The 17,069-nt window shown below is 39.9% G+C and overlaps 1 protein-coding gene across 1 annotated transcript in view; it reads right to left on the bottom strand.

Annotated features, from left to right (window-relative positions):
* The window catches only part of rsrc1 (arginine/serine-rich coiled-coil 1), a 226,042-nt gene that overhangs the window by 50,730 nt on the left and 158,243 nt on the right, over window positions 1-17,069 (bottom strand). Inside the window, 1 exon segment of the mRNA NM_212947.2 lies at window positions 8,319-8,384. Within this exon segment, the coding sequence (NP_998112.2) occupies window positions 8,319-8,384 (66 nt within the window).

The following is a 17,069-nucleotide window of genomic DNA, read 5'->3' as shown; positions in this document are numbered from 1 at the left end:
TCCTTTACCAGGTGGTGCATTTCAGAACGTATCCATTAAATACTAATTGGAGTCACAACAATTAAATCATTTGGGCCCGTGTGAGCCCCAGTCAGCAGGCTCCGCTCTCGGGGTCAACAGCTTGTAGACCCTCATTTACACAGCATTTGTATTCATGACAGGAGAGCGCTAAATATTTAACAACAGTCTTGAAGGAGGTACTACTGTTGAGCTCACAGGTCAAATCATTTGATTTCTAAAGAGATTATCTTAACCCGGCTCTGTCTGAGACAACACACCAGCTGACGCCTTCGCATGAGTCAGTATAGTTAGGGTGTAATCTGAATAAATGAATGAAATAAATACTATTAAATCTAATTAAATTAAATCTAAGATCTAAGATTAATCTAATGTGAGGGAATTTTTAAGGAAAACATGCAAAAATAACCGTAACATGAATATTACATTCATTTGTATAATTACATTTTATGTTATGGTCTTTATGTAATATAATATTATAATTAAAACGATTTAAAGCATATTTACAAACATGGCAATTAAAGTAAACAATTTACACTCACCGGCCACTTTATTAGGTACACCTGTCCCACTGCCTATTAAAGCGAATGTCTAATCAGCCAATCACATGGCAGCAACTCACTGCATTTAGGCATGTAGACATGGTCAAGACGATCTGCTGCAGTTCAAACCGAGCATCAGAATGGAGAAGAAAGGGGATTTAAGTGACTTTGAAAGTGGCATGGTTGTTGGTGTCAGATGGGCTGGACTGAGTATTTCAGAAACTGCTGATTTACTGGGATTTTCAGAATTTCAACAACAACATAAAAGCATGGATCCATCCTGCCTTATTTCAACAGTTCAGGCTGCTAGTGGTTGTGTAATGGTGTGGGGGAGATTTTCTTGGCACACTTTGGGCCCATTAGAACCAACTGAGCATCGTGTCAACGCCACAGCCTACCTTTTATTGTAGCTGACTATGTATGAACACAGTGTCTCTTCTGATGGCTACTTCCAGCAGGATAACACACCATGTCAAAGTGTGAATCATCTCAGACTGGTTTCCTGAACATGACAATGAGTTCACTGTACTCAAATGGCCTCCGCAGTCACCCGATCAAAATCCAATAGAGCAGCTTTGGGATGTGGTGGAACGGGAGATTCACATCATGGATGTGCATCCGACAAATCTGCAGCAACTGCGTGATGCTATCATGTCAATATGGAGCAAAATCTCTGAGGAATATTTCAAGTACCTTTGTTGAATCTCTGCCACGAAGGATTAAGGCAGTTCTGAAGGCAAAAAGGGGGCCAACCTGGCACTAGTAAGGTGTACCTAATAAAGTGGCCGGTGAGATTATATATCTCACTATATATCATTTATATATATATATCTCACATAATTAACCATTTATAATTTAGCTTATTATTTCAGAAAATTATTCATTATTATAAAATGATAACAGCCTAATAAAATTTGTATTTTTTTATTCATATTCACACCATTTCACTCATTATTTAATTAAGCATCGTATTAAGTCAGGCGTAGAGGATTCAATAAAATCCAGCACATACACACACATATATAAATCTATCTGATTAAAGCAGCTCTGTGTCAGCCATTAATCGTTCTCCGTCCTATCGACTGTGTGATTTTCCTTCATACATACAGGCTTGTTCAGCACTATGCCAGACACTTCTTGTGAATGACAACACAGCTTGTTATGGTGAGATTAGAAATTAATGGATACAGGGGGCAGTCTGTGTGTGTGTGTGTGTGTCATGAGTGAGTGTGTGTGTGTGTGTGTGGTGGTTCAATTCCATTTAAATGTTTAATGGTCATATCAGTCTCTAATACGGTCGCACACAGAGAGGTACACACCTGCAAAGGTGACCCGCACGGCACAGCATAATTAAGAAAAAGCCTTTCCCTTTTCCATGGTGAAAGAGCAAGCTGCTCTAATGATACGGGTTAAACGCTGTTATACGCCTCATTAAAATATATGATCTGCATGCATACAGACGGAACGCAGGTCTGTGGCTGGAGGAAAATGCTATGGAGTGACAGTCTCTGAGGGATTCAATAGTGATTTGAATGTAGGCTTGTCTGTATCAAGGTTATTATAGCTTGGCATTTTTAAGTTTTTATTGCAATACTATTTTAAATTTCACAACACATTCCATTTTAGTTTTAGTTTGTTTCATTAATGCTTTTGTTCATTTTAGTTTATTGTTGATTTTGAGAACACATTTCTTTTTAGGTTTTACATATTTAGCTTCAGCTTTAGCAATTCTGTGTAGATTACATACAAAATCAAGGCAAATCCATGGATAAACGCACATTTTAATGACAGAATTTGTGTAGCGTTTGAAACAAATGAGTGAAATTTGCCTCCGAAAATTAGTTTTCATCTTTTGAGTAATCCAGAGCAAGTGACACAGTGCTGCACGTGATGACGCCCGTTCCAAATGGTCTCATTGGTTGAGATGCGTAATGACGTCTGTTCTAAATGTTCTCATTGGTTGAGATGCGTAATGACGCCCGTTCCAAATGTTCTCATTGGTTGAGATGCTCATTCCAAATGTTCTCATTGGTTGAGATGCCCATTCCAAATGTTCTCATTGGTTGAGATGCCCATTCCAAATGTTCTCATTGGTTGAGATGCCGATTCCAAATGTTCTCATTGATTGAGATGCTCATTCCAAATGTTCTCATTGGTTGAGATGCCCATTCCAAATGTTCTCATTGGTTGAGATGCCCATTCCAAATGTTCTCATTGATTGAGATGCTCATTCCAAATGTTCTCATTGATTGAGATGCTCATTCCAAATGTTCTCATTGATTGAGATGCGTAATGACGCCCGTTCAAAATGTTCTCATTGATTGAGATGCGTAATGACGCCCGTTCAAAATGTTCTCATTGATTGAGATGCGTAATGACGCCCGTTTAAAATGTTCTCATTGGTTGAGATGCTCATTCCAAATGTTCTCGTTGGTTGAGATGCGTAATGACGCCCGTTCCAAATGTTCTCATTGGTTGAAATGCATAATGACGCCTGTTCCAAATGTTCTCATTGGTTGAGATGCTCATTCCAAATGTTCTCATTGGTTGAGATGCGTAATGACGCCTGTTCCAAATGTTTTCATTGGTTGAAATGCTCATTCCAAATGTTCTCATTGGTTGAGATGCTCATTCCAAATGTTTTCATTGGTTGAGATGCCTAATGATGCCTGTTCCAAATGTTTTCATTGGTTGAGATGCGTAATGATGCCCGTTCCAAATGTTCTCATTGGTTGAGATGCGTAATGACGCCCGTTCCAAATGTTCTTATTGGTTGAGATGCGTAATGACGCCCGTTCCAAATGTTCTCATTGGTTGCAATGCCCATTCCAAATGTTCTCATTGGTTGAGATGCCCATTCCAAATGTTCTCATTGGTTGTGATGCCCATTCCAAATGTTCTCATTGGTTAAGATGCGTAATGATGCCTGTTCCAAATGTTCTCATTGGTTGAGATGCCCATTCCAAATGTTCTCATTGGTTGTGATGCCCATTCCAAATGTTATCATTGGTTGTGATGCCCATTCCAAATGTTCTCATTGGTTGAGATGCGTAATGATGCCTGTTCCAAATGTTCTCATTGGTTGAGATGCCCATTCCAAATGTTCTCATTGGTTGAGATGCCCATTCCAAATGTTATCATTGGTTGTGATGCCCATTCCAAATGTTCTCATTGGTTGAGATGCGTAATGATGCCTGTTCCAAATGTTCTCATTGGTTGAGATGCCCATTCCAAATGTTCTCATTGGTTGAGATGCGTAATGATGCCTGTTCCAAATGTTCTCATTGGTTGTGATGCCCATTCCAAATGTTCTCATTGGTTGAGATGCTCATTCCAAATGTTCTCATTGGTTGAGATGCGTAATGACGCCTGTTTCAAATGTTCTCATTGGTTGAGATGCTCATTCCAAATGTTCTCATTGGTTGAGATGCGTAATGACGCCTGTTTCAAATGTTCTCATTGGTTGAGATGCGTAATGACGCCTGTTCCAAATGTTCTTATTGGTTGAGATGCGTAATGACGCCCGTTTAAAATGTTCTCATTGGTTGAGATGCTCATTCCAAATGTTCTCGTTGGTTGAGATGCGTAATGACGCCCGTTCCAAATGTTCTCATTGGTTGAAATGCATAATGACGCCTGTTCCAAATGTTCTCATTGGTTGAGATGCTCATTCCAAATGTTCTCATTGGTTGAGATGCGTAATGACGCCTGTTCCAAATGTTTTCATTGGTTGAAATGCTCATTCCAAATGTTCTCATTGGTTGACATGCCCATTCCAAATGTTCTTATTGGATGAGATGTGAAGACACCCATTCCAAATGATCTCATTGGTTGATACGTGTGATAACACCCGTTCTAAATGTTCTCATTGGTTGATACTTGTGATTGGTTGATATGTGTAATGATGCCCTTTCCAAATGTTCTCATTGGTTAATACTTGTGATAACACCCATTCAAAATGTTCTCACTGGTTGATATGTGTGATCACCACCTGTATCACCACCTGGTATGGAAATAGCACCAGCAGCAATCGCAAAGGCCTACATATGATTGTGCGAACTGCTGGACGCAGAGTAGGAGGTGAGCTTCCCTCCCTCCAGGACATCTACACCAGGCGGTGCATGAGGAAAGCCAAGAGAATTATCAGCGACTCTAGCCACCCAAGCCATAGACTTTTCTCTTTGCTACCCTCAGGCAGACGGTTCTGCAGCATCCGGTCACGCACCAGCCGACTGAAGGAAAGCTTCTTCAGGCTGATGAGCACTTAACACACCCCACATAGACTCTTCCATACCCCTCACTGCACACCATCAATATGTAGCATGCACTGCACTTTAACCAATCCATACATGAAACAATACTGCCTAAAACTATGTGGAGACCTATTCATTGTACATATCGCTGTCAATTTTACATTGTCCTGTTTTTTTGGGGAGTATGCTGTTGTATTTTGCACTGTCGTTGTATTTGCACCATCTGTATTTTGTACTGTCTGGAGCCAGCACCTAAGCTTTACACTCGTCATGGCACACATGCTGCTGATTGTGTGACAATAAAAGTGATTTGATTTGATGACGCCCATTCCAAATGTTCTCATTGGTTGACGTGTCCTAATATAATTCCTTCCAGAATAATCTCAAACGACACCTTCATTATAAACATAGGTATTACACAGATTACACTGTGAATATATAATAAAAAATGTAGTTTTAGTGAAAAAAATATTCCTAAAGGGGTCGTCACATGCACATTCACCAGCTCTGCCAGACCCGGCTCCAAGACATGCCTTTTTAGATGCAAGTAAAGCAAATTGGATGTTGATTATGTCACATTCGCTGTGTGCACACTGGACAACTTGCAGATCCATCAAGCATACAGTAAACGACGTCAGGTATAAATGTGAGTAGACCCGCTGTGGTCAGATGACTAAAGGCAAACCTGAATATCTTTCACTACGCCACTTAAAGACCGTGCGGACAGAGATTGAGTGTCAATACAAAAGACACTTCGATAAGAGCAGAACTGTGACTATTTTAGTATGCTACCAAGCGGGGGTGGAGGTGGTGTTTAAAGCCTTCCAGCACTCAGCAGGAAGAATGCGTTACAAAAACAGGATGAGTTTAGAGAAACTAAAGTGTTTTAGGAGGGAGGAAGTCAATTGATTCCAAAGGGTGAGATTACAGCATGAACTCTGCTTAAGAAAATCACTTGACTGTGAGCCACACACTGTAGCCCGGAGCGACACTTTGCCAGATCCAGTAATGCAGTGAAGAATAATGCAGATGCTCACTGAAAGACCGAGCATCAGGAGCTGAGCTGAAAACTGATCAAATGATTTTATGTTTTTAAGAAACATTATTGTGATGTTGTGAGAATTCGTAATACACCTTTCAGTACTGAAAACATGAAGATTAACTATGTGTGCGCTTGGATGGGAGGTGTAGTTTGTTGATAGATAATGATAGATATTTATAGATACACCCTCGTACATTCCTTATAATAATAATATATTAATTCCTTATATATTGAATTTCTTGGCGCTCAAAGCGCTTTACACATAGAGGAGAATCTCCTCATCCGCCAGTGTGCAGTATCCACCTGAATGACACGACGGCAGCAGTATTGCGCCAGACCGCACTCACACACCAGCTGATTGGTGGAGAGGAGACAGAGCGATGAAGCAAATTATGAGTTTGGAGGCCATAATGGAGGCCAGTGGGCAAATTAGGTCAGGATGCCGGAGTGAAACCCCTACTTTTTTTTACGAAGGACATCCTGGGATTTTTAACGACCACAGAGAGTCAGGACCTCGGTTTATTGTCTCAAAGACGGTGCTCACTGAGCAGTATAGAGTCCCCTTCACTATACTGGGGCATTAGGACCCACACAGACCGCAGGTTGAGCGCCCCCCCTGCTGGCCTCACTAATACCACTTTCAGCAGCAACCGAGCTTTCTCATGTGGTCTCCCATCCAGGTACTGACCGGGCGCAGCCCTGCTTAGCTTCAGTGGATGACCATGTGAAAGTCGCAGTAAGCTAGCTGCTAATCAAAGTGACAGGACCACAACTGGACAACATTCACACAAGCGCTGAGAACTGTTTAATATTGCTAATAAACAAAGCTAATAATATTGTAAATAATGTTGAGTTTCTTACACGGAGCGATCGTTTCGCTTCACAAGACCTCAGTGTGTCATCAGGAGTCACGGCTATCGATTTGGACTTTCTTGTATGTAATTATTCTAATATAAAAAACTGTCACCATTTACTGCCATTATATCACCAATCAGATTCAGATTAAAATTTCTTTAATCTTCTACTGAAGAATAAAAAGTCACCTACACCCTGAATGACCAGTGGGTGAGTAAATTAACAGGACATTTTTGTTTTTTAAGGGTGAACTACCCCTTTAGTTATATGAAACACCCTAGGCCTAAACCTCCCCCTGACCCTTGAGTAAGTACTATTTCTTTTTAGTACAAGGAAGTGCAACCAAATGATATCTTACCAAGCTCTTATTAATTTTCATGGTTAACACTTTGTGTTTTCAGCTATAATTCATGTTGTCAGCACTCAATTTGAGGGATTTACACCTACCTAACTTTAAATAGTTGACAGTTCCTGACTCCAATAAGCTACAAACACAAACTGGGTATCATTGGAAAGAAGACACTTTGAGCTTTACTGTGGTAAAAGGGGATGTTACATGTTAATAAATATATTTAATAAATATATGTTTTTCTATATACAAACACACAAAATATTAATGTAATGTCCTAGAAAAGATATGACTTGAAAGCCACGTGTCTCATGAGTTTACGCTTCAAATTTGATTAATTATCGTCTTATTACATGCCTATTATTAAGATATGAACTGTTTATTAGTAGCTATAATGTAGGGATTCTCAACCAGTCGGCCTCAGCGATCCTGCTTGTGGGCCGCGAGAATTAACTCTCAATATTAAACTATTATTTTTGGATTTTTATTATTAATATTAAAATGATCGAAGTAATGCACATTATCCTGTTTTTTATATACACACACACACACACATATACATACATACATACAAACATATGTATATATATATATATATATATACATATATATATATATATATATATGTGTGTGTGTGTGTGTGTGTGTGTGTGTGTGTGTGTTTGTGTGTGTGTATAAAAAACAGGATTAAATATATATATATATATATATATATATATATATATATATATATATATGTATATATATATATATATATATATATATATATATATATATATATATATATATATATATATATACATACACATACATACATACATACATATATATATATATATATATATATATATATATATATATATATATATATATATATATATATATATATATATATATATATATATATATATATATATACACACATACACACGTTAATAAATAAAGGTTTAGAGAAAATGTCAGACAGGTGGGCCTTCAAAAATTGATTGGAGAAAATAGTGGGCCCCGAAGTAAAAAAGGTTGATTGAGAACCACTGCTATAAAGTACAATTTTATACTACATCCATTGTCCTACCCAATACCCAAACCTAAACCCAACTAACACTAACCCAACAAACTATTAAAAAGCAGCTAATTAATAGTTTATTGAGCTAAAGGTCTGGTTTGTTAAACGTGTGAATTGTAGATTAAAATAAAGTGTGACCTTCTCCTGCTTTCTGTGTTAGATTATTGATAAAAAACGCTTAAGTTAGACTCACCTTCCTCCTTTATTGCTCCTCCTACTTTCACATTTTCCTTTGTTTTCTGTGCGTCATCAGTTTTAGCTAAAATGGCAAGAAAAAAAAGTATTATTAATTGCAAATTCTAAAAAGCCCATTAAATGCATCATTAAAACCCACATTAATGCGTGTCTGCACATGTACGTTTCTCCCTGCACGCATATCTAAACGGCTTAAGCACATACTTATCTAATAATTTTTCAGCATGCTAATTAAAAGCCTGAGAGAAACACTGACACGGTGGAAACGGTTTGTGTACAAGTCTTATGGCAATTCATTTAGTCTGTTGACTCGCTTCTCTCCTGCCCTCCAAATAATGAAGACGTTAGCCGAGATGAAGACATATAGTGAGCAGTGAAGGGGGACTATCAATACAGCCTGTAAATTAATTACACCTCTGTTCCCGTACGTAATTTATTCTAAAGCGTTCATGTCTCCCAGGAGCAATTTGCCTTTATTGCTGTTTCACTGGCTGATGAGAGGAGTCGTGCAAAATTGAGTCCCTCATAACATTACCTTCTATGAGTTTCAGCGAAGCAAGAAGAGGGAGGGCAATCGCAGCCATTACGGAAAAACAAATCGCACAGTTTACCGTGTTACAGCCAGATTTATGTGATGAATGTGATTGATGGAGTGGACATTAGAACGGGGATTGGTTATGATTTGGTCAGGATGTTAAAAAATAACCCCCTGTTTTTGTCTACCAGAGCTTTGAATACTTAATACTAGATGTGAAGATACAAGATGTGCAGCACCTGAAACTACGCATACTGGAAGCCTGTGCTGGCATTTGCTATCAGTGTGTGAAGAGTGGGAGAAGAGGCTTGCATTGACAATCCAACACAATGGGCTGCACATCGAACACGTTTTATAAGTGGTCAGAAACTTGTAAATAACTCATGAAAGAATAAAGTTACGTTAAAACCAAGCACACCGTTGTTTTTCTTGTGAAATTCCCAATAAGTTTGACGTGTCACATGACCTACTTCCTATTGAAAACAACAAAAGTTGGATCCAAGATGGCCGACTTCAAATTGGCCACCTGTCACCACCTGTCCCCTCACATATACTAATGTGCCACAAAAAGGACGTTAATATCACAGACTATTCCTATTTTATTAAGGTGTATCCATATAAATGGCCCACCCTGTAGATATATTATATGAGAGACTTGGTTTGTTTATCAAATAAAGTGGATCTAATTAGATTTGCATTGTAAACATTAAATAAAAGTTAAAAAGGTATTAATTTTTAGTTCATATATTAAAGGGCACATAGTTTACCCCTTTTTTATGATTTAATATTAGTATTATGGTTCATCTGAGTGCGCCAGTTTAGGCTCAGTTCAACACACAGTTCAGATGTTTTTATTATAATATGTTAAGTGTCATGTTGGGGGCGTGTACACAGCTCGCTGTTTTAGGGGCGTGTTGCTTCACATGAAAATTATTTTCAAATTCCCGCCCAACGCAACAAGGGGGCGGAGCCAAGAGCTCCCCCGCTCTGTGTTTGCAACAAACAGGCAGACAGAGAGAGAGAAAAGCAGCATGAGAGATCAGCATTCATCCGTACATGTACGCCTCGGACACAGACCAAGCAGAGAGTACACAATCATTTGTGTCTTTGTATAGTTTTACAGCCAACTGTGTGCTAGTTTAAAGTGCCGAGCTTGTACACTGAGACTAATAACCACACACGCTGAATTATCTTTGACTGAGGCACCGGATTTCCCAGAGATGGGTTGTGGCTGGAAGGGCATCTGCTGCCATAAAAACTTGCTGGATAAGTTGGTGGTTCATACCACTGTGGCGACCCCTGATTAATAAAGGGACTAAGTCGACAAGAAAATGAATGAATGAATGAGGCACCGGATGACCCGCTTACAGCCGCGACACGGCACACCAGACACGGACATTCGCATGTTCAGATGGAGCTCTGTGGCGCGGCAGAAATATGAAGTGTCCCGAATCCTGGCTGGGCGCTGCGGACAGCCGCCAACATGAAGCGCCAGTGTGTGTACCCTGATAGAAACCCATGTTTAGAATTCTAAAGCGGCGCTTCTGGTGTGTGACCTGCATTCAAGTTTATTTTATTTCCAATGGAGCGACACTCACGTGAGGCAACGCGCTCGCACTTTAAGCCTGGTTTTTACTTCTGCGTCAAGTGACCGGCGTAACTCACGGCGCATGCAACGCGCGTGGCTGTGCATTTATACTTCTGCGCGCGGTCTCTGTTGGTCTGCATTAACACTTCCGAAACGCTAGTGGGCAGTGAGGTGTAAATGTTCCTCTGTGTCGAGTTTCTTCGCTTCTGTTTTGCTTTTCCTGAACACTTCCTGGATGTACAAGTGGCTCAAACTCGCTCATTTGAGGCAGGAACCGGCGGACGTGCAACAACTTTAACTATGAGGTAAACACAAAACAAAACTTTCCATCCGGAGCTCCTTCACGGGACTCCACACTTGTAAACAATCGCTCCATCAGGCTCGCACCATTCAAGCGGCTCTCGGTCCCGCCCAGACTCGTCAGCGCTACCAAGCCGACCAATCACAGAGCTTGCGCTATGCGTCGTTGCGACGTGTAGTTACATTTTTTTAAAAGGTGCACGTCAGTGACGGCCACGGCGAAGGGCTATGCGTCAGCACCGTAGCATACGCAGGCGCTTGACGCAGAAGTATAAATCAGCCTTTACAGCTGCACCTAGTTAAGATCACACTCACAGGGAGCTTCTGTGACCTCGAGAAATGCAAACGACTGAAGTTTAAGGTAGACGCAATGAAAAGTACACTAGTTTTCAAACCTAACTACAAACAAACTAAGTTACAAACAATAATTCACATTAGAGCGATCATGTGGTGAATGTTGATCTTGTGTTGAGCCCAATGAGCCTTACATCTAAAATTAGAGCAAGGGTGTTCCTTTAGTGATATTGCTTTGACTCACACGCTGAAAATGGCGGACGTGAAAAAAGGAACTGAGGATTAGGTGACGAGTGCCGGTCAATCAATATTGGTGGGCGGGGGGACCGCACTCCTACATCAAGTTGCGGTCACTCTAAAAACCGCTCCAATTGGTCCACCGATTTTATGTTGTCAAATTAAAAAAAAAAAAGGACTGTGTGTGTGTATATCACCTTAATATGACGGTCTATACACTATACCTACACACATGTCTGTCCAAACAGCTTGAAAAGTAGATTTTTCACTATAGGTGCCCTTTAACCAGTTTAACTCTGCTGCTATTTTGGGATTTCCGCCTGGATTTTGCCTACCTAAATTTAAAAGCTTCCCAAATTCACATGCAGAGGTGTAAATGCAAAAAATTGGTATCATTTTAAAGAAAACCCTTTGAATTTTCATAAAAAAACTATTGAAAATGTTTAAAATATCTGTATATGTTGTCTGTGTTATAATAAACACCTAAAAAAGAGGCGCTTTTTGAATTTTTTTTATAAACTCAAATGTGAAAGTGTACCTTTTAGGTTGTGTGTGGTCGAGCGTGCTGTAATTAATGTTGGTGGTTCCTGCACATGTCTGTAATCATAAGAAAAAATAAAAATGTCTCCACCATAATCTATGCAAAAGTTTTTGTGATCCAACTGATGAGAGGTGCTGTACAAGCCACAGGGAGCGATCATTGTTTTCATATTTCACTATTCTTTTGTTTGATCAAACATAATTCACTGTGTTTGGAGCACATCAGACATATAAAAGGATTACTTATGCACATCAGCTCAAAAACAGAGGAGAATGGCCCTGAAGCCCACAGCATAAGGTGAGAGATGACAGCTGTCTGTGCTATCTGGGGCTGCTTATTGATCATAAATGTATTGATTTCACTTCTGCGCCATGGAAACACCGCGATTTATTCAGCAACTGATTTGTGAATATAATTCAGTATAAAGAATGCTGGAACTGTATGAGCACCGACAAGAGCTTTCATTTGAGCTATAACTTGTACATGTGTCATATGAAAAATATGAAAATGAACCAATGTTCAATACCCAGCTCGGGCATCCAAAATACTGTGTGTTTAAGTGTTAATTACTTTTGTACAGTAGAATAAAAACCAAAGTGACGCAGATGTGCATAAAATATAGATTCTACACTTTCAAACTAAACCACTTACGGGGGTCTGGTGCAATGCTAGCCCTTTAAATCTTAAAGAGAAAGACGATGATGTCACGGGTCCGCAGAGTTAAAGTGTTATAGTTATGATCCTCCCAAAATCATTCAGCAAATTTTTAACTAAATTCTGCGCAGAAATAAAGTCCGCAAACTCCGTCTGGCCCTACTCATGGGTAATGATTATAAACCTCTAAATTTCAGACCACTGGGGCAAAAATGTCCCGTATGAGTTTGTGTCTCATATTTGTATGATATGATAGTTTAGCAATACAATGTGAGCAACAAAATCCAATATCACACCAGGGCTGTTTTTGTGCCAGATAGCACAACTGCGAATGTGATATTGATTTTATACAACTACTGGAGAAAGAGGAGACTGGACGAGAAGAAAAAGAACAAGCGATGCTGTAATGCCAAAAGCTGACGACACATCTTCCTCAAAATAATAAATCAAAATAGATGAAGACAGAAGCTCTGAATGACCGTGTTGTTAAAAGATGTGATCTGGAGTCACTCTGTTGTTTATCACTGGGTGCATTAAGAGCTGAAACTGATGACGCTTAGATAACACTCCACTATTCACAGTAGAAAGCTAAAGACTTTCACTTCATCTACACTTAATTCCAGTTTGGTTGGCAGGATGGATAATGGAGCCTCGGCTGAAACTCAATTGTGATTATATGTGTAATTGCAGCTCCGGGCCCCCAGAGTCACGTAGGCATGCAGGACTATGTTTCATTCAAATGATCACACAGAAACAAATCCGTCCGCCTCCTTTATCCAGTGGGCTGATTAGCGACGATGTGCTCGTTACGATCCAATGCAATAATGCAAACATCAGAGAGAAAGAGCCGGGGCGCATTATCAGTGATTGATGGAGTGGCGGTGTGTTGTATGAACACGGGGGCTCACGGGGGCCCACTATTTAGATTGAATAAAGCGCTTCGGATTTATCGGGTTTATCCACAACAGAAGAGCCACACGCAGAAAAAGCTGCTCTCCGTCACCCACTTTCTGTCCCTCTTTACGCTGCGGCAATTCATTGACATAATACCACCAACTCAAGCAGGTTACCGGCCTCTGAAATGAAATCAGGCAGACATCTGAGAATGAATATTGAATTTAAGTGTGTGCCTGCAAAGAAACTGGGGTTTGGAGTGTCTAAGGGTGCTTTCACATCTGTAGTTCGTTTCATTTGGTCCAGACCAAGGGTAAAAAATGATACATTGTTGCATCTTCTGCCGTCTTTGGGTCGTTTTCACACCACACTGCTGGCTTTGGTCCGAACCAGTTGAAACGAACCAAAATGCAGTCATCTGACAAAATCCACATCTCTCATTGGCCAGATGTTGTTGAACATATTTCCTAAACTGCTTATTGATTGGTCAGAATTCACGTGCGGGAAAATGCCAGTGAACTCCCGCAGGTAAACAAAACCTTTTACTCTGGCGGGGCGACTGCGCTGGCTGATTGTATCCCTGCTTTAGACAAACTATACATTACGAAAATGAAGCGCGGCTGGAAAACAGTGTTTAATGCATCGCTCGTCACTTCAGGAGGAGACGTGAATTAATTTAGCTAAACTCCGACATGCTCATCTTGCGGAAATATTACCAATAATCCATCAGGTAAAGTTTTCCCCTCTCTCTCTCTCTCTTGGTTAAACGCTGTCAACAAATATTTTTCCTCCATATCCCATAATGCACAGCGCATCGGCCTACGGCAGCTGAATTAGTACAAAACGCGCAGTACTTTTTGCGGTTGGACCTGTTTTAGTACGGATCATATTCTCACCACAAACAAACCGCTCCAGGGTTTGTTTGAAAGCGTACCGAGACCACCTCTTCAAGCAGGTCTCGGTACGCTTATTTGGTCTGCTTTTGGTGCGCACTCGAGTACGATTGCTGCATTCACACCTGCCCAAACGAACCGCACAAAAAGGGGAAACAAACTCTACTGCGATTCAATCCAACTAAATAAGGAAGGTGTGAAAGCACCCTAACTCAGGGGTCTTGAACTGACGGCCTGGGGGTCATTTGTGGCCCCCTTCCTCCTTCTCCGGCCTGCAACTGACGTCAAAAATATACAGAGATTCGGCCACCCAAAACATATATTTCTGAATAAATACCATTGTTGTACATATACACTTGTGGTTTTAACCCCAACCAACTTGACATTTAAAGTACTGTACTATTCACCTTATTCTCCGCCGACGAGCGGGCGCTGCCATTTGAATCTTTTAGGCTTGAGACTTCCGGTCTCATTCACTTCCATTTATTTTTTGACATTAAAAACTGCTGGTTACGCTGCTTGATGTTGCAATTTGATATTTTCTTGTTATATTATTCTACTTGGTCTGTATAGTAATGCAAACATTTGGCTGTAGAGCAAGTAGTTTGACCGTTTTCTGCCGTTTATTATTCCTAGTCATTTCTCCCATAGGCGACTGAATCAGACGTTCTAAGACAATCGCGAAAACAGGCGCACTTCCGCATTTTAGAATAAGGTCAATAAGTTCGGAGTACTTTCGGTTTCTCTTAGCATGCGGTCGAGAGTAACACATGCAGATTATTTCTAGGGCTGATTTAAACGTTGAAATATATGTCTTTAAGTGCTTTATTTTTACTAAAGCTCTATTTTTTTTTAGATACTCAAGGGTAATTTGATTATAGTTAGTTTTATACCACCAGTTTTTATACCAGCATCTCTATTGCTTACGTCAGGGTTGTACAAACTCAGTCATGTAGGGTCAGTGTTTAGCTCCAATGTCCTTCAACACACCTGCCTGGAGCTTTCTAGTATACCTGGAAAGAGCTTGATAAGGTGTGTTTAATTGGGGTTGGAACAAAAATATGCAGGACACCGGCCCTCCAGGAGCGAGATTGGGCAGCCCTGGCTTACACATTCTGATGGTGACCGTTTTGGATTCAAATGGTCTCATTTATTAGATTTTGCTCATATGCATATTAAGATTTGCATAAAAAATGTGCATTATTAAAATTTGACTTTCAATTGAACATGTTCAAATAAAAGTGAAAAAGTCAGAATTATTAGCCCCCCTTTCATTTTTTTCTTCTTTTTTTAAAAATATTTCCCAAATGATGTTTAACAGAGGAAGGAAATGTTCACAGTATGTCTGATAATATTTTTTCTTCTGGAGAAAGTCTTATTTGTTTTATTTCGGCTAGAATAAAAGCAGTTATTAATTTTTTAAACACCATTTTAAGGACAAAAAAATTAGTGTTTTTTTTCTGAACGCTACCTTAATGTACAAGTAGCTCAAACTCGCTCGAACAGAGGGGGAAATGACAGACGTGCGACAACTTTAATCATGAGGTCTCGATCTGGAGCTCCTTCACCGGACTCCACACTTGTAAACACTCGCTCCAACGGGCTCATGCACCGCCCACACTCGTCACAGCTACCAAGCTGACCAATCATAGAGCTTGCGAGGTGTAGTTGAATTTTTTGAGAGGTATGCATCAGCGTCAGCTACGGCGAAGATTATGCGACCATGCGAAGGCTGCGCGGGACCATATGTGTTCGCTTGGCACAGAAGTATAAATCAGCCTTAACTTTTAATAAGCTGCTAATTAATAGTTCATTGAGCTGAAAGTCTTTATTACTGGTTTGTTGATAGTGTGAATGGTGACAATACAATCTTATTTTAAAGCATTAAACATATAGATTTATGAATAATATGTCCAACATCTGAAATCTTAATAGTTATTTAATAGCTAAGTACAGTTCGGTTTGAGTGATAACCCATATCATGTGCATACTAAAATAAAACAAAACAACATACAGCACAAGAAACCAGCTCCACCATCATAAACAAAGAGGGATTTGGCATCTATAAAACCCAGGAATCCTCAGAGGACACACATTGTCTCAATGCTTAAAACAAAGCCTTAAACCCAAAGATTCCAAACCCGTGTAGAATCCTCATCTCTCTTGCCTCGGGCCTCTCAATAAGAGCACACAACGGCCATAATAATCCTCTGTGATTAATTACTCCGGCCTTAATCTCTTACAGTGCTGCTGTGGAGGAAAGAAGGGCACAGAGGAGCAAGAAAAGCACCCGTAGCGGAAACACCACTGCAGACTCGGCCTCCATACCTGCGTCCCCCTCAAGAGAAAACTGCCTGCTGAAATTAATCAACACTGATGATGATGATGTTACAGGAGGGATCCGACAGAGTGCGTTTAAACTGTATACACACTACAATGCAGGGCTGCACGATATACAGGGTTCCCACTCGAAGCAAAGTGTAAAACTCCCTCACTTTCGATGACTTAAAAGCTGAATTTCCAAGAGCTGAAATAAATACACTGTAAAAAATGTAATGACAAAAGGTTAAGACAACAAATATTTGTTATGAGGCTTTAACTCTTATTTGAGTTAGTTAATCGGGTTTCAACTAATTTAAGATCTAGATTAGTTTGATTGATGTAAGCTGAGATGACTAGAAAAGTTCATTTGATTTGACTAGATTTAAGGCAACAAGAAAGTTGTTACAGTCTAGAAAAAGAGAGCTGTTGTGATGAAAAGTTTCTGCAGAATTTTGTGATTCTGCACTTGCTAAATGTAATGTAAAATCAAA

The sequence above is a fragment of the Danio rerio genome, chromosome 15, assembly GCF_049306965.1.
Source record: "Danio rerio strain Tuebingen ecotype United States chromosome 15, GRCz12tu, whole genome shotgun sequence".
Classification (NCBI taxonomy): domain Eukaryota; kingdom Metazoa; phylum Chordata; class Actinopteri; order Cypriniformes; family Danionidae; genus Danio; species Danio rerio.
Note: the sequence above shows the minus strand (reverse complement) of the source record. Positions and strands in the feature narration are given on the sequence as shown.